General features: G+C 34.7%; 1 protein-coding gene across 1 annotated transcript in view; it reads right to left on the bottom strand.

The window, feature by feature from the left end:
• Nucleotides 1–27767, bottom strand: part of CFAP54 (cilia and flagella associated protein 54) — a 102311-nt gene that overhangs the window by 39089 nt on the left and 35455 nt on the right. The window contains exons 22-44 of the mRNA XM_054279681.1: nt 27031–27216; nt 26034–26176; nt 23854–24001; nt 22721–22876; nt 20923–21045; nt 18766–18906; nt 18241–18337; nt 15394–15483; nt 14627–14753; nt 13808–13901; nt 12750–12889; nt 10976–11194; nt 10447–10583; nt 9473–9618; nt 8563–8790; nt 8136–8359; nt 7899–8034; nt 6203–6311; nt 5495–5653; nt 4757–4954; nt 3887–3974; nt 3225–3431; nt 1618–1684 (exon numbers count right to left, since the gene is read on the bottom strand). Coding sequence (XP_054135656.1) covers nt 1618–1684; nt 3225–3431; nt 3887–3974; nt 4757–4954; nt 5495–5653; nt 6203–6311; nt 7899–8034; nt 8136–8359; nt 8563–8790; nt 9473–9618; nt 10447–10583; nt 10976–11194; nt 12750–12889; nt 13808–13901; nt 14627–14753; nt 15394–15483; nt 18241–18337; nt 18766–18906; nt 20923–21045; nt 22721–22876; nt 23854–24001; nt 26034–26176; nt 27031–27216 — 3363 coding nt within the window. The remainder of the gene's footprint in view (nt 1–1617; nt 1685–3224; nt 3432–3886; nt 3975–4756; nt 4955–5494; nt 5654–6202; nt 6312–7898; nt 8035–8135; nt 8360–8562; nt 8791–9472; nt 9619–10446; nt 10584–10975; nt 11195–12749; nt 12890–13807; nt 13902–14626; nt 14754–15393; nt 15484–18240; nt 18338–18765; nt 18907–20922; nt 21046–22720; nt 22877–23853; nt 24002–26033; nt 26177–27030; nt 27217–27767) is intronic.

Here is a 27767-nt window from a genome sequence, read left to right as displayed (position 1 = left end):
ATGCCTCCCATTGTTTATGGGAGAGCTGCTGACTTTAGGGCCGGTTTAAAGCTAGTTCCATCTTTAACTAGGTCAGACAGTGCAGCTTATCAGCTAGTGCAGCTTAGATCATTTAACTTAAAGCTAATATGAAATTTAATAATTTCTGGGAGAGCTGCTCACTATAACAACAGTTCAAAGCTTGTTTCACTCTAGCTCCACCTTTAACTAGGTCAGCTAGCACAGCCTAAATCATATAACTAAAAACTAATATGAAATTCAAGGAAATAATTTAAATGTTCTCTCTTAAAAAGGAAAGAATGCTAACATTGTATCTGATGTTGGATGTTCCTTCCCAATTGTGTTTATCTTGGTATAATTAACTATTATATCCTAGAGAAATTTGCATTTACACTCAGATCAGAGATATTAACAAGCCTAAAGCCTACACCAGAGGTGGAATTTAAACAAGGTTATAAAAGCTTTCCAATTCAAGGAACAAATTACGGCTTGAACCTCTTGCAGTGCTGTGACAGTAATTGATTATATTTTTCAAGACACTCACCCTGCAAGCTGCTTCTATCCCAATTAATATCAGACCCATTTCAGTCAAGTCACAATTATTTCTACTGTTACACAACTGGAACAAATGCTTGCTACCATTTCTGTCGAAAGGAGGAACCACCATTGTTCTGCTTTGTAATTGTTCAGCAATTACAGTGCTAGAAGCAAGTAAAAATTCTCCTCTATCTTTGTTTCTTCTACTTGTTCTCCCTTTGGTGAACTTAATAAGTTTTCCTATGTGGCCTAGGACAGGTCCCACAGTCACAATCATGACACAAGATATCAGACAGTGACATTGCTTGGTTTTGGAAGAAACCAGATAACTCCCTGAAGCTGCACTGGGATGAGTAATCATCAATCCCGGTAGAGTATAATGGGCAGAATACCTGCAGTTCTTTTTCCTGTGCTAGTTTTGAAACTGATATCTTAACTTCCATTTAAAAGCAAACTGAAACATTGTTTTTTTTCTCTGTAGGTCCTTTTTCTGAAAGTCTGCAAACTTAATTTTAATGATCTTATATTCTTTGTGAGTGAAACAGGATCATTTTTAATATCCTCTGATTTTAGAGCAAACTTTTTATAGAGTTCAGATTTTAGTATTACAAACTAATATTTTTCAGTGCTAAAAATATTCAAAAATGGCTTTTTTCGAAAGAGTCTGTGCTCTTGGTTGAAAATTTAAGACAATCTGTGAAGATTCTACAGATATAAAAGACAGCACTCTGCTGTTGTTGATGCCATCCAGCTCTTCCTGAGCAGAATACTTCAAGAGAAGAAAAATATCTTTGACTATCAAATGTTTTAGTCATCTTCCCTTTTCAGTATTTTTTCTCCGAGACACTCTAGCCTCCTATTGAAGTGATAATTTTTAGGCTATAATATAGAAATAATGTTAAAAAACAACGAATAAAACGATTGTATCTAATATGCATAAATTGTCAACTACCTGTGATCTCCATTTTTCCTTTACAACCAAAACAAGAAGAGAATTATTTTAACATAATTAAATGACAGAGGGTCATTTTAGAAGCAATTTGTTAACTTTATGAATATGAACTGAAATTGCATTCTTACCTTAAAAAGTATTGCAGAAAAATAGCAGTATTTTGTTCTTAATCTTATCTTTGATGTTGTTATATACCTAAAGCACAACAAATAATAAGAAATATTAATGTAGCCATCAATATAAATTATTAAAATCCTTGTGTTTTTAGTCTAATGTGATAATAATACTAACACAATTTAGATGGTTTTCCTACTGAAAACAACTGCCTGTTTTTAAATAGGTGCTCAGCCACACCATGCAAAGAAGCTTTTGACCAAAGACATACCTAGACAAAGGGAGTTGTCTAGACTATCTTCAAACTTACAGGAGAAACACAGGCAATCTAAGTGCAAACTCCATCTCATACAAAACTAAAAATATAAAGCAGATTAGACAACTCACACTTTAAAGTGTATTTCTTTCCAAAAAGGAAGCCTAAGATAACAAACATGTGGAGTTTAACATGGCAGATGTCTAGCTAAATGTAATGATTCCCATACTGTACCTCACCAGAGCCTTAAACCATCCTGGTAGCAGGATAGTCCTATGATTAACAATCCTAGAAATCTTTACTTCAATATCAGAATCCTTTCATCTGCATTTTATAATGTATGACTAAGTTGTTGTAGAAAGAGCAACTCAAGAGAAAGATGTTTAACAGCCCAAGTCAGGTCTAAATACAAAAGAACCACCTGAGGGAGAAGCCAGGAGGACAGCTCCCTCCAAATCCTGCCAGGATTTGGAATGGACATATTAGCAGCAAAGGGATAGTATCCAGTGCAGCAAATAGGTGCCACAAGGACCTGTAAAGGCAGCTGGGCATTTGGTCTCACCTAAGACTGAACCACAGCTCTGAATTAAAAGAGATGTCCTTTGTAATCAAGTTAAATGCACTCCTTTTCCTTTTGGGTGCTAATTCTAAGTGTGGCAATGCCACTTCATTCTGAAATACCCATGCTACTACTTGCAAAGCTACCTTGGCTTATATTTTACAGTGCTATTAATACAACCTGCTTCACAGGTAAGGCAATTTACTCAAAGATGAAACTCTGCCCTTTCATGGTTATAGCATTTCTAAGGTCATTTAATGCTGCCTTGGGTACTTCTAGATTTATATTTTGTACAATACATTGAAGAACAGCTCAGAATTACATTCACAGTTTTTTACCAGCAGTGAAGGAGTACTGGATGGAAATATTTATTGATGGTAGATTTTTATACAGTAAATAAAATTTCATTTACTTCTAATTCACCAGAAAACTAGTACTTTAGGCAGTAAATCTGACATTAATATTTAATATGTGCACTAACTTGGAAAATGTGATATTTTGATTGAAAATCAATAAGCCTGAAAATCCTTGTACTTATGACTTTTTGTCATTTTGTTTTCTTTTAATGATCTCTCCATATAACATACAGCTGCATTTATGATCAAAGACAAGCACTCTAGAAAAGGGAAAAAACATTTTTCTCCAAAGAAGCAAATTTCTCCCTGAAAGGAAAAATTACTCTGCTTTTGATGAGTCCTTTTTACAACAACTCATTATTGGTTTTTAATTAATTTGAAGTTGCCTCATCTTGGATGAGCAATTTGTTTAAAATAGGATAGAAATACATATATGGGTATGATACTTACTGAGCTATCTTAGCCACTAGGACTGCTGCATGTAAACATCCCCAAGCTCCAGCCTGAGAAAGAAATTTCTCACTCATATCAGTTGATCTTCCAACTGCAAAGCAGTCTGTAGCATCTTTTGGAAAATATAACTCTTGCCAGGTGTTAAGAGCATCAGCAATGTTGAGTGTTTCATCAAGGGATTGACACCAGTATTTAAAAGCAGCTCTGTAACATCAAAAATACCATCATATTGCTGACATTTTCCCAAGTGGAAGATAAGATCTGCTTCATTTTTTCTTTATTGCCTGAGATTTAACTAATTCTGATTGGGTCAAAAACTGAAACACATTTTCTATAACATTTTCTATAATGATATCTCTATAACACAAAAGAGATATCATTCCTGGTCAAGAGACTTATTTGGAGTCAAATTAAATCATCAAGCCATAGACATTACTTCTTTAAAATAAAAAACGTATCATTAATTTGCTCAACGGCAATTAGGTAGCTAAGAAAAATAAACAATGTATAGGAAAAAGCCCTCTCAAAATACAGCTGGTAGTAAGTTAGATGAAAGAACTAATGGACAGCACAAGAACTTATGAGACAGTTGAGAGGTATAGGACTGACAACTAAAAAAAAATGAAACAGTGCTCTTTTTTAATCCAGTAACTATGTACCTTTTATTTCCAGCATAAAAATGAAGATTTCCAAGTTCATGCAAAGCCTGTACCTTGAGGTCTCTCTGGCTGCTCATTTCAAGGATTCCTGTAATTTATTTTTCATCAATTAAAAAAAAAAACATCATATCATTAAAAAGGTTACTGAACCTTGCACAAATTTGGCATGAGTAGACAAGAATTCACATGTAATTCAATGCATGAATATTATATGAACCTGTTTACATAGTCTTTTGTATTTTTGTTTTGTCAGGCCTCTCAAATTTCTTCCTGTTCACAAGATAAACTGGAAAGCAGGTCACTGGCCCTGCTAAACAACTCTGCCTGCGTACAGCACAGAAACACACGTACAGACACATTTTTGGAAGCTTTGCTGCAAATAAAACCACTTAGAGCTACTACACTTGACTTGTTTAGCCATACAGCAAAATCAGGAGCTGTGACTGTATGAGTAAAGCCATACCAGAATGTAAGATGGAAACCAAGTAACTAAGTCACATATCGAAATACACAGAATCTAAAGTCTGTTTGCTAGGAAAAAAAAAACCTGTCATGGAATTAAAATGAATCTCCTAAACATTATATCAAATTCTGAATTGGGGATTAATCAGCATAACACCACTGAAGTAATGCTTATTCATAAAATGAGATAACCATAACAATTATGAACCAACTAGCGGCTTGTTTAGGATCTAATGCAGATTTCCTCAATTAAGAGGAGGAAGGTTGTACTTTCCTAGAAACCAGCCTTGGGACAGTTACAGCTGTCTGACAGAGGAAAAATACCAATGGAATAAACATACATAAACATAGATAGGCAGAATGTTGTTACTTTTTATCTGCAAGCAGAAATTTATGAAAAAAAATTACCTATTGTTTTTTCATAGGAAGATGTAATTACTGAAAGGTGTGACTTTGGTATTGGTCTACCCTCAACCATACTGGAGAAATTATATTTTTCTTGAGAAAGGTCACACGGTGTCGGTAGAAATATCACTTCATCTACCACGCTAAATTTCAGTTTCCTTCTTGAAGAGATATGACTGCTGATTGCTCTTCCAGTATTTTCTAGATAGGAAAAGTGATTTATACGATCAATTTATTTATATGATAATATCAGTTGTTTATATGATCAGTTTGCTGTATTTCTAGCACCCCAAATATTTCCAAAACATATTAATCAAACTAATATAAAATTTCTGTGTACCCCATTTCCATTTAGTTTCCTATGCTCTAATTCTGTGTGTCTCCTAATTAAACTTATTGGACATAATTCATTGGTCAGTGTAACCAAAGGGTATGCACTCTGTTAATGAAAATAAACTTGGGAAGATCTACCAATCAGTCCTCTGACAGACGTATAGCTGCAGACAGACAGGTGACACAGCTGCAGGGAAAAAAAATTATCATCTAAATATTAGACAAATATTAGGAAATAAGGCTTAGAGCTTGTGCTTATAGAACTTCAAATTTAACTTCATATTCTATATTTTTTCTAATTGTCAGTACCTAAAACTTGGATTTAGAAAAATCTGTTCCTTTCAATGTTTGCTATTTTAACTGCATATACACTTTATTAAGGGCCAAACACTTCAATGAAGCACTCACCTTGTGTGTGTGCAAGAAATAATGAAAGTAGTTTCCTGCTGTGTCTCAGTGCTCTGCTTTGATATTTAGATTTTTCTAGAGTTTCTTTAAAACATTTCAGTGTATCATTCACATCAAGAGGCACAGAAACTAGGGCTTTTGCTTGATTGTGATCTAAAGCTAATTAATAATTACAGAGAAAAAAATTGTAATATGTAAATAACTAATGTTAGTAAATCAGCCTGTAAAACATATTTGAACATTTTCATAACATCAAAACTAAAGTATATTAAAATATTCCCCTTTTTTTTCCTGTTGCTTTATGAATTAAAGCAAACTATTAACCACCAGGAATGTTTATTCTGTTAATAACAGTGCTATTCACACTAACTTAGGAGTATATTGCTGGATATCCAAAAATAACAAAACAAAGCTGGACCAAGACCCCCATGCTGCCTCACAGGCTGTAGGTTATCTGGCACCTGCTTTTCTCTGCTTTCAGACATAGTCTGAATATATTCTGAAAGATCTTGATAACATTACAATACATCCAAAATATCCAGAACACTAATTTGAAGAAAAGCTCAGTTTATAATAAAAGACAAATTGTAGGAGAAGTGGAAGACTATGATAAGGAATGGAAACAGAATTTATAAAAACAATTCAGTATGAAACAAAGACAAAACTCTGGGAGAAAAGAGAACACACAATACTAAATTGTGCTCTGACCTGTAGAATGTGTTGGAGGATTGAAAAAGCGTCCAGGAAAAACCCCTTCACTGGCAGAACGAGCAACAGGCAGCTGTAAGTTGTACCCTATGTAGTTTCTGCATCTCATCTAAAAAGCAGGATTTGTTTCATAAGAACTGAATAGTATTAAGAAAAATTGACATTTAGTTCTTGCAGTTAAATATCTATATACACAGTCACATGACAAAACAAAAGAGGACTAATTAAGAAAGACACCAATGGCCCATAACTAGTACTTTTGTCAGTAAGAGGTGAAACATTCACACCTAAATATTGCATATAAGTGTTTCAAAGTTACTGCACTAAAATTTGTCTCTTAAAACTTGTCTCTTGTCTCTTACTTGGTATTTGCCATAATCATTAGCAACTCCTTGATGTTGTGCAAATATTCCACCTTTTTTTCTCCAGATGAATGCATGCTTGCACAGAACCTGTCACTAAGCATGCCTAAAGGACATGTTGCCTGGGAAACACAATGGAATGCTAAATACAGAGGTACAAAATAGCTCTAAGCAAGTAACAACAGCAGCCTAACTCTGGAAACGAAGCAAACTTCCAGACTTCTATAAAGGACTAATCCGCAAAAGACTTTTTATTTTGCTAATGTAGTTACACCACTTCAGAAGCAGAAGGACCAACAGAACTAGTTCTAGAATTTTCTGAATGGCATTTATTTATGAAATGTAACCATAAACTCCAAATTTCTTACCTGAAATCATTATTACTATTAGCTAACACTAGTCTTTAATCTGCAAACTGTCTTTCTAAACTATGATTACTTTTTCACAGCTCAGTTACCAGCACTATGAGGGTACCACTATGCTGTGATGCCCTTCTACAGACAAAGGACCATGTTTGAATGGCTGGGCCAGAGAGAGCTAGCAGGAAACAGAGAACACAGAGCTCCTGAGCTGCCCTTGCGAGCCACGGGCGCCTTCAGAGTCCCTGCAGACCCCGGGCATTGCTGTGCTGTGGCAAGGCCATGGCTCCTGAACCCCATGTCCTCTTTGGTAGTCCAAATCCCACTTCCCCCTCCTCTCCTTCAAGTCCTCTTTTACTTTAGTGATAGAAATATCCTAAAAATATCCACAGTGAGACTGACTTCAGCAAAACTTCTTAGAAATACACTTTACATTAAAAAAAATGTGAAACTGATTTCTAATAGCTAATTCAATGAAAAATTTCCAACTGGCACTGTTAAGTGAATAGAATAGATAGAGCCACAGCTTTTAATGAGAGGAACTTGCTGAGCTGCTTAGGGGTTTTTTTGTGCTAATCAAGCTTTTTAAAGTTTTTAATCAGCATTGTCTGAGTTTGTTTTAACTCAATTTTATTAACTTTTGGAGCAGTGTTCCAATGCAGAAGCAAAGCAATATCCCAATACATATTTTAAGGTTAAAAGAGTGACATCAAGAAATAACATGAAATTAGATTTAGGCTTATAATACGGAATGGGCATGTTGCGCATGGAAAAAATGTCCTCTGGGTCACCTGCTGCTCTTGGAATCATGTCATACAAGCCTTTTCATGCACTTCCACCAATTATGTTCATTAATTTGTTATAATTGACTATTTGGGAACATATCAGAAAGCATATTAAGCTAATCAGTGAAAGTGCTTCTCCACATTTAGCTCACATTAGAGTCAGTGTCCCAAAAAGAAATCTGTGTTTCACCTTTTGTGCATCATCAGACAGATATTTTGTGAAATGAGATTCATGGCTGTCTGAGCTACTGAACTGCTGTATCCTCTCCAGCAGCTGCCTCTGAGCATACACCAGGAGTGGACTCACTTGTTCTGTGAACCTCTCACTGGAAAAAAAAACCAAAGTATAGTAATTAAGCAATATAATGGTATAATAAACTATATAATATTAACTTTTTAAGGTTTTTTTAGAGCTGGTATAACTTACTGTGTAAATATGTTAAATCGTACAGCTATGTGCACCAGTGCTTCCCACTTCTTCACGTGATACAACAATTCTATTGTTTTAAGAACCAGATTGCATATCCATCTCAGATCAACCACATTCACATCATCCATGGGAGGCTGGGGGTGAAGAGCAGAACCACCATTCTCATCCGCAATGCCTCCTAAACAACTGGGAATACAAAACTCTCCTTTGGGATCCACAATCTACAGTCAAGAAACATTATTATACCTGTTATTTTCAAATGTGCTTTTAGGACAAATCAATTACAGAGATCAGAAACTACTGTCATCTAAAAAACTTGTTACAGAGAATAACTTGAAGATACCAGAATGTAATGCAAGAAAGAGAAAACTCTCTCTAGTGAAAATGTGATAATCAAGAGTTGTCTGAATAGAATAATTTTTACCTTAAGAGAACTGCTTGCTTGTAGGTCAATTATCATATCAATGATCATGTCTGATGCAAAATAAAATGGCAACCAGATGGTGTTGCAAAGAAGATCCCAGGTGATGGAAAATGCACCCATATGGGAATGTGACTGGTTAGCATTCACTTGAAATTCTTGAGTATAGCTCCAAAGATCTCGACAAGCATTTTGAAGCAATGTCCAGTGGCCACCACGGTGAGCAAGAACCTGTGTATACCATTCAAAATATAACTATACCTTGGAAAGGCAGAAATTAAAAGCTTCATTCTTTTATTGAAAAACTTAGGCATAAATAATCTTTCAGAATTACAGTGTAGGCATTACAAAACCTTAATTTTTACCTTTTCATAGAAGGACTAATTTATAAGTGAATTTAATTGTAGGTTTTGGTGTGAGAATAAGAAATAAAAATTAATTCACACCACCTATAGGTGTGCTTTTACTTGGGTTTAGAAGGTTTTATGGGAAGAGCAGTTAGTCTGCATTTCCCTTCAACCACTGGTTCTCCTGTTTCTAGTGTGAGATTCACTAAGACCTGTAAAGAGAAAGTTAAATCTGCAAGTATTTGCAGAAAAATTTAACAAACATGAGAAGGAAAGTTACAAAGGTGGATTGAAAAATAGAACAATTACATAAATTACTGAATGTCTGATAGAATATATATTATGATAGGTGATATGGCTGACATTTCATACATTGTACTTGGATATTTTTCAGAAGATGAAAAAACATTACTTTTAAACAGTGAATTTTCTTTTAATTTCCTGAGGTCTTTTCATGTAAAAAGTAGTAAGCATTGCAAGACATGCTTAACACATTAATTACTAATACTTAGTAATTAATACTACTTAGTAATATATAGTTTAATAAGAAACCAACCACATCTTACCACTGCTCTTTTCAAATGCAAGAAGATGCTTGTAAAATGCTTCAGTAAAAGGGCATTTGATGGAACCTGGTCCTGTTTGTTGGTCTTTGTTCGACTTCGAGGAGTTTGACTCTGTTTATTTCTGGTTTTAGGAGATTTACCTGTGGCTGAAAACAAAAAGCTCCCTGTTAAAATTGAGTTGAAGTTCTCACAAAAAAAAAAAAAAAAAACCCAAAAAAAAGCAAAACAAAACAAAAAAAAAAAAAAAAAAAAAAACCATCAGCTAGGATTTTCCTGTAGCAGCTAAATACTTACATGTTAGGAAATGCCAATGTTAAGATTATCGTGTCTGTAAGGTTATGATACTTAAAATACAAGATGCTTTTTCTTAGGAATGAAAGCAAGTCTGAGCAAAATACTAGTGGGTACCAAATAGCTTTCAGCCTCAAAGTCAAACCACAATCCTCATTTAAGTTCTAGGAAGAAATCACCATGACAAGAAAGATTCTTGCAAGCTTGCCAAGAGATTTCTTAAACAGAGTCCTCTTAAAGTAGATACTAGGAAGAAAGGAGGATTTCTGATAAATTCTGTGGTATGTGTAGAATTCCTTCATTATTTAATTCACTATCAAATATCTGCAAACCTAAAGCAGGTATCATTATTCTTTTTTAAACTTACAAGCTTACTAATAAATTATAGGATAAAGAATAACTAATTGATAAAATGTAACATATTTATTAATAGATTAAAAAATGCTCAGAATTATTAGATATACCACATGACTTACTATGACTTCTGTTATACTAGGTATGCCAAAAAACATGGATGACAATAGGAGGAAATCTAGAAATGTCTTCTATGTCTTGGCATGACTGACTGTTTTTCCAAAGGTGATGTGGACAACTAATGATGGAGGTCAAGAGAGCCAGAAATCAAGAGAAACAAAAAGTTAAGTTGAAACTGATTTCAGTTGTGCACCAATAAAAATTCTTACAGGTTTGGGTTTCAGTGTCTTCTGACTTTTCAGGGAGAGAAGCAGTTGGTTTTCCTGTGTTGTCATCTGCAGCTTCCCTTGCCAATACAGTGCCAGAATTGTTTAATGAGAATATCTCAGGATCCAAAATATTGTAACTGCAAAATGGGAGAAAGAGAAGAAAACACAAAAAAACCCCTCCACATATGATATCAAAAAGAATTTTTATGTAAATACACAAAATTCAGTGTCTCAGAAGTGATTACTTTCCAGCCGCATCAGGAATAAGAAATAATGAATGATAGCCAAATTATAAGGAACCAAAAAATAACTTCGTATAATATATTTCAAAGCTTTCATCTCACCAATGAAGTTATGTGCCTGATGTCCACAGGATGGAAAGCAAAACTTTTTACATAGTAACAAGTAATTTGTATTTGAAAGCTGAACTGTTCATATGAATATATTGTAATTCAGATCTGTCTGCAGTAACAGCAATAACACAATAATCTCTATTAATAGCAATCACTGATAGTGCAGTAAGATGTACCTGTCCAGATGCTGTGAACCACTAATTCCCATGTTATATTGCACTTCCAGGTTCTTTTTAAATAGATGGTAGTGTGCAAGGGCCAGATAGATATTCATCTGAGACTTCCAGGGCATCTCTTCAAGACACATTTGACAAAAGTGACTTCGGATTACGTATTTAGTCAGCAGCATCACTAAGGTTTCGTGAGCCAATTTCTTCAATTTATCCATGGCTTTGCTAAACCAAAACATATGAAGTAGCAAGAAATAAAACTGTTTTCTTGAAGCTCTAGAAAAAAGTCCTGGTAAAGATACATGGATATTCTGTTGCATCTCTCCAGATTAATATGCATAAGCATATGACATATTTCTAAACAAAAGACTTTTGCTTTAGTCAAGAAAAGCAACTGTGCTTTCCCTGTTTACGTGCACTTAACACACAGTAAATCCCATTTTATATTTTACCAGCTTCTATAAGATAATTGTCTTAGTACTTTAATGAGTTTAGATCCTTTTGAAGTTATTTGTCCCTGAATTGTACAGATTATTGTAGCAAATATAATGTGCTTCAAAGTCAATTCAGGAGGGCCTTCTATTATACTATAAATCTAGATTTTGGTTTTTTTTATTGCTTTGCTTTGGTAGTTAAGCACATCCAGTATGAAGAGAACATAGTATTTCAAATCTGGATGCCTGCCTTTAATTTCCAGCCAAAGTTTTTTAACATTTCCCTGAGAGATGAAAAAATTCTGTATTACTTGACAAACATACAATGCTATATTCAAACCAAATCTCATTTTTTAAAAATTAACTGTAAACTGATTCCTTTATTAGTCTAAATTATTTTTCTGCCTGTTTTTCACCTTTAAAATGTGGGCAGAATAGTATACCACATACAATTTTGATTGTATTATGCAGCATTACTGTTATGTAAGACACAAAAGAGTAGCTGATAAAAACCAAAGATAGGTTCAACATCCTTTCTTCTGCTGAAAACCATGAAAATCATTTTAAATAAGGTAGGGTTTTCTTCTGTCAAGGAGGAATAATAACATTTTTAGATAGTTTAGGTGAATATTTAGAAGATGATATGGAAACTTTTTTTAGGTTATCTAAAACACTTCCAGAATCAGTTATATGATTGCTTATGTGCAAATATTTATAGTTTCCTATTTGCTAATTACCATAAGTGACCAAAGGACCAAATTAGGAGTACTACACATTCTTTTAGGTCAGAAGGTCATGTTATTGGCAAGTTAACCAAATGTAAACAAATACCTGCCAAAAGAAGAGGTGAATTATTTTTTTTAATCAAAAAACAGTTCTGGGGAAGCTACAAGACAGATAGTCCAAAAAGACTAGCACAAGGTCCACAAAAATAATTCTGAATCTACTACTACTATTTTTATTTATTTAATAATAAATATTTTTATTAGCTTTGTAACAGATAAACTCCCCAACACAGTTTGAAAAGCCTTATAATACTCAGATTATCAGAGCTTTTCCACCTTGATGAATCAACATGCTCAAGCTAACACAACTGAAATACAATCTTTGATTATTAATACAGAAACTTGAAATCATTAACAGCTATTAAACAGAAATGCAACAGATTTTGTTTCACTGAGTGGAAACCAATTTGATACTAAACTACATCAGAAAAATGAAAGGACTGTGCAGAAACTAGTCTCTTTGCTGTAATACAAAAACTAAAATACACACTTAATTGTAATCTAAATTTCAGTCAAAATACTTTTTCTGTATATATAAGCCTGAAAACTGTGTTCATTTACTTTTGTGCTTCTGAAGATTTCATTGTATCTGGATTTTTCATTAAAAACTCTCTGAGAGGTCCTTTCTGAGGCACAGCTTGTTTTGTTGGTTTCTTTGAAGGTGATGCCTTTGCTTTCCCTGAAGGTGAGGTATTTTTTCCCTTTAAAAAAAAAGTCTTGCATCAAAATCTTAAATATACTTCAAATAATTATTTATACCTTCATTATCAATCACCTGAGGTATAGAGCAATTTGGCAATGGTTGTCAAAATAAAACTGCAAAAGAAATACTTAAAAATTCTAGAAAACGTCACCATTTTTCTGGAAAATACATGTCAAAGGCCTGATACAAAGAAGCCAGCCAGGTCCCTGAAGATTTTCTTTCACATACCAGTCTTTTCATCACAGAAATAATGATAATTCTTTTCCTAATATTATAAACAGTAAAGCTTTGCAATGCAAAAATGAAGACAGAAAAACCCTTTTCCTAATCTATCTCAGATGCTAGCAGTATTTCAACATTACTAGAGGATTATGAGGGAGAAAGCTCTTCCTGCAAAATAATACAAATCCATTAAGATTATCAGTATCTTCCAGTAAAAGTAAAAAATTATTTTAAATTAATTCTGAACAAAAAGCCTTTACAGTGCAATTAGAACATCTGCACAAGGAGTTAACCATGAACAATTACTCACAAAAAAATCTAAGTACATATTGTACAAAAAGGCTTGACCTGATCTCCTTTTCTGAATGCGATGGTACCCAAGACACTTTCTATTACCACCATGTTCTTTTAAAGGGAGTCAGGTAAGGCAAGTTTCTTCTGATTTCAGAATTCCTTATTTTGACTTATCTGAAATTCTCACAATTGTTGGTCTTTCAGATGAATCCCATGTCAACATTTCTTCCTGGTTTTAGAAGTGCAGAGGTCAGCTGAGGACTAGAGTTTGTATACCAAATTTTAGGAACTGTGTATGTCTCTAGATGAGATTTTTATGAGACAATTTTTGAAAATTTGTTTTGTTCTCATGGTATTGCTACCCAGTAAAAACATATAACTCCTTAAAAATAAAACTCACCTTCTGAACTTCTGAAGCACTTGTGCTTTCTCCCAGAGTGAGAGACCTTGCTTGTGCTGAAATTCCATCAGTACCAAGGAAGCTCTCATTCCTCCTGATTAGAAATATTTTTAAAATCATCATCATAATAATCATCATGTTAAATTCCTTTCATAGTAAAAGGTTATCTTTGGGAACATACAGAGCACATCATGCAATTCCTATCTCATTGGCAGTTTTAAATTCAAAAGACTTTCTTTCCTTCATCCTCTTAAGAAAATAGGAAGTGTTAATTTTCAAGGTTTATTACAGAAATCTGAATTTGTGAGTAACAACTATATTACCTTCCTAATGCCTAGTAAAATAAAAAATTTTCTTTATTACCCAAATTATACTACAGAATTTTGCAAATAATTTCTTCACATCCCACTGTTTTGGTCTCTTGTAACAACAATTCCTGTTCCCTAAAATATATATCTCATTTTCACTGATTACTTGCCTTCCATATTTTAGAAATACTGATGTGTTTTTTTAAAAATGGGATCTTCTCAGGTAAGTGTCTGCAATTTGGCTCCATTTATCTTTTCCCCACAGAATTTTTTTGACACTATAGTAGGCCCTGATCAGTTTGCTTTTGATTTAACCCATCATAGCTTCCCAAGCTATGCCACCACCCCATAATAACAGCTGTGTAATCCATGTTCATGGAACTTCTGCAGACCAGGAGTCATGGAAATTACTCCTGATGGGTCTTCTAATGGGTACAACTTGGAGTTTCTTTTGTAAATGCGACTCTCATGAGCCTAAGCGGTAGTTTTTACTACTGTAACAGAGATCTACCTTTTCAAGTTATTTTCCACACTCTCTGCCCACTCCAGAACACTCTGAAACTTCTCTTCATTCATGACTTTGTGCAAAAGCTGAACGAAGAACTCAAGGAAACGTGTGTTGCCTTTGAATTTAAGCACTGCAATAAAGTAACAAATAACACAGGTGTTTATGCTGTAACAGAATTCCGAAGTCAGCTAGGATTCCAGCGACCTACACCTCCAAGCACTTATTTATGTCATGTTGTGTACTCATAGTGACACTAAAATCAGGGATACTCAATGGCAGTTGCTAAATGCTTCTTGTGACTGGGCATCCAGAATCATAAGCTCATTCTATTTAATACACTCCTAGAATTACAAACATTATCGAGACAGTGATTTCTGTGAATTCCTCTTCCAGTGAAAGACTTCAATGTGGAAATAGGGTACCTCAATTTTGAAAGAACATTTCATACAAAGAGAATATTTGAAACATTTGGCACATTTTTTAAATTTACTTGTTTCTAAGGTTATTAGAAAACATATATGATTCAATTTAAAACATTAATATTTTATACACTTAGCATGAACACCCCAAATAATTGGTTGCATTCTATTCTCTATGTGTTTATAGTGAGAACTTTTTATAAGCAATGTTTCACTTGATTTTGTATATTTGAGAACCAAATGAAGGTAACATTCCCAAGAGCTTATTCCAAGCAAGAATGAGACTGCTTTACTGGCAACTTTCTGAAGTAAAGGAGCTCTTACAATTAATATAAACAGCAACTACCCTACCTTCTCGATAAGCACGGTCTGATGGCCAACATGAAATTACAGGGTAGAGTAACAACAGAGATTCCTTTCCTGTAAGCTGTGCTCCGGGACCTGCATCAATAACCAAATGAAATCCATTATGAAAAGCAGTAAGAATATACAATAAAAACTCCACTTATAACTGACAAAAAAAATCCTTCTCTAGCACAGAGTTTGCTTTTAAATATCTAACTGTCATGAGAGAGGATGTCTGGAGTTCATCAGAGGTCTAACAAAGAGCCATGAAAATCATATGTGGAGAAGAATGTGCAGAAAGGACAGGGCAAAAATGTATTTAAGGCTATACAGCAAGAACTGATCCCATGATACTGCTATTGACTAATGCTTACATTCATGCTCTGCATATGGATAATGTAAGTAGGTAGTAGTAGTAGTAGCAATGTATATTCTTTTTTCTTAAGCTAAATATGTACAAAAATAGATGTATAGAAATTCAGTTATATTCTATAAATAATATACTTTATATAGAATACACAGATATGGACAGTATACAGAATATATAGGACAATAACTTGGATTCAAGCTTCTGGCAGTTAAACACAACAGCTGATTAAACATTACCAGCTAACAAGCACCAAAACAATGTTACACATACTGCTTGTTGTTTTTCCTTAATAAAGAAAAATAATCTACAAATTTTGTGCTTAGATAAGTCCTGTGGTTGAAAAACATCAATGCAGCAAATCCCTGAAAAAAGCAAGATTAAAAATGCACACTGGAACCAGTTGTAATTGTGGATCAATAGCTACAACCTCCAGTGAGAGCAGTCAGTTTAGGTCTGTTAATTGTAAATAATGTCCAACTAAGTAGGACAGCCAGCAGGAAAAGCAGACTTTTAAAATAGGACACCCTTTCTTAGTACTCTCTCTCATTTGACAAGTTCAAAAATATGTTGCTCCAAATAAGCTTTTTTACAAAGAAAAATATGTCCCAAAATTTTTTTTATGGGAAAATATTTGAAATCTCAGAATTTAAATTGTACTGTGTGTGAAATATTTTGGTTTTCTCTTCTTTTGAAAGAAGCAGATTCAGCTCTTTTCCATTTTTCTTGTAGACTATCATTAATGGAATGCTAAGTGTTGATCCAATTATAAGGATTTCCTATGACAAGGCTTTTTTCCAAAAAGCTTTTAACAGCATGCCCTACAGGTGTGCACATTGCCCTGAACCATTAATACATATTTGTAAGGACAGCTGTAAGCTTTGCATGGCCACACCAAAAGGCTTCTTCTCAGTTTGTATCCTGAAACTATTGACAAATAGGCTATTTCAACAACAGAGCAGACTTTAGTGATCAATTATTTGCCAGCTACTGAAAATATGAGTTTTTTCTAACTGATCAATCCATTAATTTAACTTTCTATTAATTAATCAACATGATTTTCAATTAACTTACAGAATTCTTTCCTTATGTGACTTGTTCTGCAGGAATGCAGGCATCAGTGTGAGCAAAAATGAAGGATTATTGCACAGATTAATGGAATTTTTCCATCACTCCTTATCCTATTTTTCACAATAATACTTTCTCTTCTGAATAAATGCATGTACAGAGGTGATGGATGATAACTAGAACATGAGGGCTGTGGTCTTGCAGCAAAGGCCAGCTGCATACTGGGCTATACTAGAAACAGCATGGCCAGCAGGTCAGGGGACATGACTATTCCCCTCTATTCAGCACTAGAATAGATGTGAGACCACACCTAGGTTACTGTGCCTGGGTTTGGGCACTGCAGTACAAGACACCAACATAGTTAAGTTGAGAGAAGGACAGACAAGATGACAATGAGCTATAGAGCATGAAGAGGCTGAGGGAACTGGGTTTCTTCAGTCTTAGGAAGAGAAGGCTAAGAGGAACCGACACTTACCTAACAGGAGAAATACAGAATGTGGAGACAAACTCTCCTCACTGACAGCACAATAGGCAATTGAAACAAATCGGAAATCAGAAAATTCCAAAGACATCTAAAGAAAATCTCTCTAACCATAAGAGTGGTTAACTATCAGAACGGGTTGCCCATAAAGGTTATGAAATCTCTTTCTTCAGAAAGATTCAAAACTTGACTGGACAAGCCTCAAGCTGATGTAATTGTACCTGTTTTGAGAAGGGGGTTGGAATAAATACCTTCCAACCTATACTACTCTACCATTCTATCCAGGTACCAATCAGAGGTGTCGCTGAGATTAAGTTCTAACCAAACTTTCTTTATCATTTTTACTTATTAATTAATCTAACTTTGGCAGGATTATTAGCCGGAAAATTATTGTGCTTGATCCAGAATCCAAGATATTTTAAAATATGTTTATTCATTCCCGACTTAACTTAGTTAAATGCTAGCATGCATGCAATTCCCTCACAAAAACAACAATTTCTGTTAACTTGCTTCATGGAGAGTTTTCTCCACTAAAATTTCCTGCAGTGGTCATTACTACTAATATTGGTGGGGTATTCAGACAAGCTATAAATGGACAGTGGTCTTTGCCACTGCATTTTCTGATTTAAAAAGATAAAGCAAGCCTAAATAACATGGAATCCAATTTAAACAGGTTGGAAGAACATAAATATTTGCAGAATTGTTCACAAAGGAATATTCCTTTTAAAGAAGAAATGAGTGTTCCAGTGGAAATTACAAAAAATATGAATGCACACATCATCACCAGGTGATCATTACCAAGATCATTATTGCTTTGGTTGAGTCATCATGGAAGATATAAGCAATAAAAGTACTTCTTCAGTAAATGTAGTTTTTTCAAACAAGCAATAGAAAACTCCATAGACAAAGGTAAGACGTGTTTCAACAGTACACCCACCTGGTTCTGTCAGTTTGAGTAGACTTGATTCAAGAGAATTTAGATTTTCTGCTGCTTTTGCCATTGCAGCTAAATGGGATGCCCTTGAGGAACGTCTCTGAAATATTGAATACTTTGTTATGAAAGCTTAGCTTTAACTTAACTAAAACCAGCTTATCAATAGTGGAATCTAGCTTAGATCACAAGTCTTCTAAATCTGTATCTTACAATTTCATCAATATTGTATTATTTTTCTTTTCTGATAAAACAGAAATTATGTTCATGACTTTTTGGCACAGCATATTTTGTCAAGCATGGGGACTCCCAATCTCTGGAGGCATTCAAGACTGGGCTGGATGGGGCACTGAGCAAACCGGTCTAGTAGAAGGTGTCCCTGCCCAAGGCTGGGGGTTGGAGCTGGATCATCTTTGAGGTCCTTTCCAATATAAACTATTCTATGATTCTAGAACAAAAAAATTAGTAAATCTAGTCTTCAAAATAATAAAATAAAGAATTTAAAGAAAGATTAAAAACTAGAGCAACTACTTTTACTGCTTTGCCAGTGCGTGTTTCTTCAGTTTTCATGTCTCCTGACTGGCCAGGTGAAACTCCTGGTGAGATCAACAATTTTTTCCCATAGTTAATGATAATTGCTGAAAGTTCATACTCTTTCCATGAATGTAGTACCTATAAAAGAATAATCTGTTACACAAGTTTTTGTTTACATGATATGTAATATTTCATTCCTGTCTATTTATAATTGTCAAAATGCATGAATATTATAAATTAATTACTCACTATGCAAGTTTCTTTTAATAAAAAAACCCAGGACTGTAGACATGTAAAATAATTGGAATTGCAGATGTTATCTATGCATTCTATCCTGCTTAGCCTATCCCTCAGAGAATAGAAAGATTTACCCAGAAGTATCTATTGCTGTGATTGACACCCTCCCTGTTCTCAGGCAGTACTGCTATCAAAGAACATAAAGGATAATTAAATGATCCTCATTTGCCTCTCTGGTATCAAGCATACATTTTAAAATCCCAATTGTATTGAAAGGACTGGTGAAATTTATTTTTAAATTGAAAAATTTTTAAATTAACAGTGTAGCAAATGTTTTTCAATGGCTTTATCTTCTTTAGATAGAGCTCAAAAGGCCCAAGTGCTTCTACTATGTGCAAGCTAACTTCACATTAGGATCGTTGCCTTTGTGATCCTAAGTAAGTGTACAGATTACCTTAGGATAAACACAGTACATGACCTGACTCTAAGTCAAAAGAAAAACATATACCCTGCCTTAATGAGAAGCATTTTCAATTCACTCATTCTCTTTGCTATTCTGTATGCTATCCAGTTGAAATGCTATCTCTAAGGGAAAAAAACCAGCAATATAAGTGGTAGTCAATTAGCTGAGGAATCTGACAAACAAACATCTAATCAAGGTTTCAAGGCTTCTAATAGGCTTTATTGTGTCTGATAGCATTCACCTGGGGCCTATGCCTATGGGGCCAGCTGAGAGGAGCTCCCTCTCAGCTCAAGTCTAAGCCTACAGTCCCTGCTGGCTCCTATATGGCAGTAATGTTGGTCTCCAGCCTGGTGCAAGTCATGCCTGGGTGTGACAATAGATCCACTAGACTGGGCACCTGGCTCATGGACCAACTTCTGAGTTTGACCTCAGACTGTTCCCATCATGATGGACCAGCCTGCTGGGCTCTATCTGACCCTAGCCACCTCACCAGGCCTTATCCTCACCTCTGGACTGACTTCCCAGCTTCAAATCTGACCTGCCTCATCACCACAAATTTGCCTAATAATCTGGATGCCTGGCTGAACCTCTATACCAGGTGCTGCTCTGCCAGCCATGGCATTGCCCTTGGCTCCTGGCCTCACAGCCGTGCTGGCCTTGCAGAGCATTTTTTGGGTTATTTGGTACAGATCTGCTCTTGTGAGGTTAGCATGGAGATTCAGCTCCTTTAAAGACCAAGCTGAGAAATCACCAGCATGGGGCAATCTCTCAAATCCTTAGCCACAGCTCAGCTTCAGTATGGGCTCTTAGCTGAGGTGCACCCAAAGCTAGAGGAAAGCTGACTTTTTCAGTATCACACATTTATAATAGTGAGTAATTAACTGCAGCATGTCCCTATACACGAGGGAAAAAAATCCATACTGTGTTTCTCCTTATCTCACTAAACAGACTGAGTATCTGAATCATAAATGTCATCTACAGATCTATATTACAGTTGAAAGTCAAGGTGTTTTTACTTTTGCCAGCATGCATGACTAAACAGTATAAAGTCTCTTGTATCTAATTAGCAACTAAAACAGATATATTAATCAGATTAAAACTACAAATATGACTTTTGCAATAAATAAACTTTTAAACATATATGTATGTCTTACTGAAAATAGTACTAGCTTAAATATAAAATTACACATAATCATATAAAATGTAGATCTAATGACATGGACTAATAGTTTTAGACTATTTTCTGAATAAATACTAAAAAGGCAAAATGTCATCATAATAAAAATGTACTGATTCAAAGATACTAATAAATGTTTGCATGCCTTTACTATTTAAGATTGCTGGTACTGTAAGATATCATTCTGAAGGCCAGCTTACTAAATCTCTTTTTTTTCCCCCAAATGACAAGAGCTACATCTCAAATTAAGTTGTAAGCACAAAAATTCACACCATACCTTTGCTGTATGATATGAAGCACAAGCTATCATATGCAGAATACTCTCATAACATTCTTCCTGTCTCCTTTGCAAAGTAGAACTTGGAATTTCTTGGAGGACAGCCAAGCATTTAATGAGAATCTGTAAATACAAGGGTTAAAACAAAAATTTGAGTCTAGAGCATACTTTCAAGCTTGTACCTCTGTACAGCCCAATGTATTTCATGGTGAACTTTAAAAATACTTTGAAATCTAATGCATAAGATAAAACATTAGTTGTACAAATTCCAATAATTAAATTTCTATTTAATTGAACAGTGTCAAGATTTCAACCAGTATTTTGGAATAAATTACATGTTCACATAAAATCCCAGATATTAATATACAGATACATGATGGATATTTTTACTGATCTCACTAACACGGAATCCAAGAATGTTTAATTCAGTGAGATAACATAATCCTACTGGAGGACTGTTTGAAAATATATTGAGATGGCAAGGATTTCAAATGAAAAAAAATATTTCCAGTATATTGCAAAAATAAAATACTTCTTTCCCCAATTTTGTCCATCAGAAATGAAAAGAACTTGTGGCTATTTTTTGCGGAAATAATTTTTGTGGCTATAAGTTGTGGAAATTATTTTTCACTTTACTTAAGAAATCTGAAAGAGGAGCCATTTCCAGTGGCTAGCTGTACCTTTAGCAGGACAACAGCGTCTTAAGCAAGAAGCTATCCCTGTATTCAAATAGATGATTTTTTTTTTTCCTAATCACTCCTGAAAACTTAACAGGGCCCTGAGTGTCCCAGCAGTCCTTCCCTGAGCATCCTCACTTGAGACCTCCCTTCATACCCTCTGTCAAGCTCAGGCACAAGCCTTCAGTCCCTGCTTGAGCTGTGGTACTGCTCCATTGGTCTTCAGTTCTTCCTCCTGCATGGACCTTGGACCTGTGCTGCAGCCTTGTCTCCAGCCTCTGGCTTCAATTCCTGCACCTCCTGACTTTTCCTCCTGGATGGACCCTGGGCCAGCCCAATAACCTCACGTTTCCTGGACTGTCTTGGATCCTCTTACCAGCACCCTTCTCTGTCTGCCATGTTCAGATGCTGCTGGTCTGGGCTTCGCTTGCAGTGCAGTCACCTCATCCTTTCTCACAGAGCCAATATACTCTTATTGCTGCTACCTAAAAAGGCTACCTAATTACAGGAAAAAGATTTGCATGTTTCTCCTGTATGCTTGCTGAATGTAAAAACCACATCTGCTGCTTCATAAAATGTATTCTGTTTCTAAAGAGAAGGTGCTTGCTTCTGGAAAGGAACTCATGCCTGAAAACTAAAGACTGCATTGTCAAAACACTGAATAGCTTTCTTTTTTTTAAGAAGAAAACAAAACTGTATATGAAGCAAACATTCTGAATTTAAAAAAAAAAAAAAACAAAACAACAAAACAACCAACAACCAAACAAAAGAAACCACAGGCAAATGCTGCTTTTCTTTCCTCAAAATTGCCGTCTGCGAATAACATTCAAGTAGAAATTACATTGTAACTTCTGCTACCGTTTAAAATACCAACAATCACCCTAAAGAAACAATTGATACTCTGCAGTTACTTCACCATATCTGAGAGCAGAATGTGTGCAGCTTACATGAACTTAGATGCATTGGGGACGAATAGAATTCTAAAAGGCTTTTCTTTCATCAGCTATTAAGAAGTCACAGCCTAGATATTTAGCTCTCCAACTGTACTGCCTATTATAAGTTTAATTTGAATCACTATAACTGCAGGACATGACAGATGCTTTGTCCTAAAATGCTCTCACCTGAACTACTGGCACTGAAAAAATCTTGTGGTAAATAAGTGGGGCGAGGAGACCATAACATTGCACAACAGACTGCAGTGCATAACTTGGATCGTTCAACCAGTTGCTAAGTTCAATTGCCACAGACATTCTTTCACATTCTGCTAATCTAGCTACCTGTAAAAGAAAAACACATTTTGATTTAAATATTCATTCTGTTGTTAAACCATTTGAGAGTGGAAGAAGACAGATGTTACTGCAGTTTAAAAAGCAGGATAAGCAGCAAGTAAGATGAAAGTTTAAGAAGGAATATAAATTCACACCTGTTAGAAGTATATTAAAAAACACATTATTCCTGATACTAAAGGAAATGATTGCTCTTGATCTAATTGTGCCCTCTGAGTTTACCCATATAATTTACAAATTGAGGCTGATTAATAACCTCAAACTATGTGCAGTGGAAATTTCACATGCTAGCCTCTCAGAATCGGTAAGGGAAGGATAAATCCTTCCCTTCATGTTATCTGTTGCAGTCCTTGCAAGTGAGAGTTTATCTTGTAAAGTCACAGAGTAATCAACTGCTCACATTTTTTACAAGTACTTCAGCAAAGAAATAAATAGAATAGGAATGCAATAAAACAGGAGGCAAATTTGACTATCCAAATAAAAAAGAAAGGGTGTATTTTGTCATTAACATGCCATTATACTATAAAAAACACTGAAATAAAATATTACTATATTAAAACCATGAAACCCTGTTAGAAGTCACATCTTAATTAAAAAACATGTATTACATAGCATAAATGTTGAAAATTTTAAAAATTCAAGGTAGATCTTTAGGGGACAAAAATAACTTTTATTATACTTCTTTCTTATATTATAGTCTACCACCACTGAAGTCAAGAAAAATCCTTCCTCAGTAGGAATCAGTGCGCTTTGGTTGGGCAATAACTGATTCAGAAAGCATTGTTCCAGCAGGATGTAAATAACCAACAGCTTCTGAAATACTTCAGAAAAAAAGGCCATGTAACCCACAGAAAATGGAGTATTCTGTAAATAGGATTAGTTGATTGCCACATCTATCTTACAATGATGAAATTAAGCTGATGAAAAAGTAAAATCAAATCCAGTATATTATTTCAAACCACACCTACTTGCTCCTTATAAAATATCTCATTGGAACAGATGGAATCACAGAAGAGCGCTCCTTCCATGACATTAATGTCAGAAACAACAAATATATTCCTCAAAAAGAGGTGCAAGGCAATAGGAGAAGTCTGAGATACAGCTTCAAAATGTAACCTACAAAATACAAAAGCAAGAGAACAGTAAAAGCATGTTAATTATGATCCAGATCTTGCATGCCTGACACTGTATTATAATAAAATGAAGCCTTTAATTTTAAAATTATGGACAAAATAGATTACTATAACTTCTTCTAGAAATAAGACCTACATATAAAACTGAAAAATTTGCTTAAAACTTCTAAATTAAAAGCTAAATAAATAAAAATATTACTTCTTTTGAAATTGCTATCCACTTTCTACTAATCTAAGACAACTTTTCCTTATTTGCATAATCTAATCCAGTGAAACTAATTTTGAACTGTCTGAAAGCTTCAGATGGTACAGCTTATTTATTTTCACTGTCTCCTTTTACACATTGTTCTTCTGTATTCTGACAATGACACACACACAGTTGTGAAGTCCATTGCTAAGTATTATTAACAGACTCCTTTTCAACACTTATGTCTTGTATTACAAGTCTCAAAAGAATCTCTTCTCTTTTGCCTGCTTTTCTCTCAAGATATTTTTTGGGGGTTTTTTTCCCCTTCCCTGGGGACAGAGGAGCATTTGTACTTGCTGTATTTTTTAAATATTTTTGTTACAGGAAAAAGCCTATAATTTTGAAGTAAAAGAAATAAATTCCTTCTTCTCCTTGATTGTATTTCCTGAAAGAGACTGAAACTCGAGAAGTAAGATCAAATAGACACATTCACTCACTTGACATTACCAAGATACCACTACCTGGGCTTCTAGCTGGAAAAACAGGTTTCCTTTCCTCCTTTCCTTCAGGCTCCCTCTACTGTCCCTTTAGCGAGTCCAATTTCTTACCCACAGCTCAGTAAACCTGAAACTGCCTGATACCGCAGCCGTGAGAATCTTCCATGTTAATTAAAAAAAAAAAAAATAAAGAGGGAGTGGGGGGCTTGGCCAGAAAATAAAAATTCCCAGAACTGCTTTGCACGGTTGTGCTTAAAACGTTCTGTCTTCATCTGATTTATCTGAAAATAGACTTATTACAATGTTATCTCTAGAGCTGGATGTGTTAAAAAATTACTTATGAAAAAATAGTAATGACAAAAAAAATGCAAACAACAGCACAATGACTATTCCTGCTTTGTTGCCTGGCCAGGATAGATTAAAAAAACCCACACAGTCATGAAATAGAATATATACTGATTTTCAGGCAGCATCAATGCAGCCCATAGACTGTAAATCCCAAGTGCTACTATGGTTATGGCATGTAACATCAAGACCCCTGCTGCATTTGTATGCCTGGTATCACACATGTGGTGGCACTTGAAGGGCAGACACTGAAGTTGATTATTTGTATTCAGCTATGTTAGATGTTAGTTCATTATCAAATCATAAATAGCTGACTTACATATAAAACTATTTTTCTTATAATATTTCACATTTATTACTGCAGAAAAATACCTTTTATCTGGGAATAAATTCAATTTTGATGTATTTCTGAACCTGGATCTATTGAATTTCAGTAAATGTAACCACAAAATTTCTAGCTGGGTGATGAAAAACTTCTATAATTATGGTTAAACATTTGAATTTTTTTATAAAATAATTCATTTTAAATATCTCTAAAGACCTTTAGCATATGCAAAGGTTATTGACACGCTATGTAGCTATCCCAAAATAGAATTAGCAACAATTTACCTGTTTTGGTTGGTGTTCTTGACAAATTGTTCACCATTCGTGAGATCTATTGCTCACTTAATTGGAAAGTCAAGCACCCAGCGCATACGATATATTTTGCATATGAAAATGCATCACACAAAACTAGTACCCACTTTGGAAATGTTTCACAATTATCTTAAGAAAATGGCCATTACAAAAATTAGGTGCGTAAATGTTAGCAGTGCCTTAAATAACAAAAATCCTCTGCTAATTATAAACCCTTTTTCCAGAACATTTTTCACATCACAAGCCTGAACAAAATTCCACAACTTGAAACTCTTCTAAATAAAATGTGCACATCTATAATAAAAAATATAAATAATTAATTATTATTTTAATTTTGTTTTACCAATTACCTTTTTGCAGATATAGTGAAATTACTACTTGCAGAAATTACAGCTGCATTGGGAGGCTGTGGAGAAGAATCTGAAACAAAGTAATCCCACATTGGTGAAAATGCTGCTCTGGCTAATCTGAAGTTGCCCATCTGATAGGCTACCTACAAAAAAAAAAAAAAAAACAAACAGTGAGTTGACATGCTCATGGAATAACCAAGCCAGACAAAATTACAGGATCAATAAGGTTTCAAAACTCCCCACAACATTGTAAACTGTAAATTTACAATTTCTCTAAGAATATCCCAACACAGTTGAATAAAATACATGCAGCAATAATTGGATTTTACCATTATTAGTGTGGTTCAGATTCAGCATCAGAGAAAGCAGAGGGGCTCCTTGACTGCTGACCAATGCTCTAACAGTCCTGTGTGGAAAACTTTATACAGGTATTGTGCTGCAGTTCTTGAAGGCATATAAATTCATTTAGGTTCACTTTTCTTTTGCTAATACTGCAGAATGCCCTTCTGCTCTGAATAACAGGATGTAAACTAAGCCAACCTTTGTGGTCTTTCACAAGATACTACAAAACTAATTTCAATATGAAAATGGTTGGCTTTGATATCTGCTAAGTTCAATAACATTTTTATTCCATAATGACTAACAAGATGATTTCTAGTACTTAGTCTCAACCACAAAAATGAAAAAAAAACCCCAAATTATTAAAAAAAAAAAAAAGGAAAAAAGTTAAATGTAGACTCTAAAACAGAGATGGTTTTACAGAGATGGAAAGGACTATCTGAGTCCTTTCCACTTAACCTGACATTTTTAATAATTTTGAATTAAGAATGAACTTACTTAGCTATACTATTTTTACGTTAAAATTGTGATTTGTGCTTGTCAAGCTTTCGTCAAGAAGGTCTCAAGCTGTTACGAGATGCAGTTTTAGAACAACCACTGAAAACAAATAATTACAACAAAATGAAAGTAGGTGTCCATTATTGTATTCTAACCCTACCTGCGTTAGATATGCTCGAACAGTAGTAGCAGAAAGTGGTGGATAGGCAAGAATTGGCTTAGTCATTTGCCCAATGGCATCCCCAATAAGTTTTCCATCTGAAGAATATGCTGCCACAGCAAATATGTATTTCTCATTGGCATCTAACCCTTGGACTTCGAAGAGAATTTTACCATCCGCCAGTATCTACCAATAAAAATATTTTTCTAGTTAGACTCACTGTACATACCAAAAACAAATCTCAAATTCTAAATGTTAATTATTAAATAAACTATTTAATGGTCCTGGATACAACCAAAGTGCAGTCCAGATTAATAGCAGGTAATGTACTAGATTCTTGTATGAAATTCTTAAAAACAATGAGAAAACAATGAAATTATAGGTGAAAAAAAGGATCAGTTTTCTCTGGAATGCTGATGTGTACACAGAGCACGTAACCTAAGACAACAGTTAAGTACCAGGACCTGATGTTTTTCTAAGATACACGTGTCCATTTGAACATTCACATAGTGATTTTCTATGCTTGCAGTCACTGAGCTGAAACACTCTGTCCCTGAGCTGGGATAAAGACCATACTGTTCTCCTTCATACATGTCACCTTCTTGTATCAGACAGAGGCAGAGATATCTCTGTCTCTTTTCAGCACCACTAACAGCAGTTTGGAGTCTATGAAGCAAACAACATACTTTCAAGATCTCCATTTTTCTTTCAAGTAATTGTATACCTGCACTTTAACA

Source organism: Melozone crissalis, unplaced genomic scaffold (genome assembly GCF_028551555.1).
Source record: "Melozone crissalis strain CALT ecotype California unplaced genomic scaffold, PUWL_Pcris_2 ptg000004l_1, whole genome shotgun sequence".
In the NCBI taxonomy this organism is placed as follows: Eukaryota; Metazoa; Chordata; class Aves; order Passeriformes; family Passerellidae; genus Melozone; species Melozone crissalis.
Note: the sequence above shows the minus strand (reverse complement) of the source record. Positions and strands in the feature narration are given on the sequence as shown.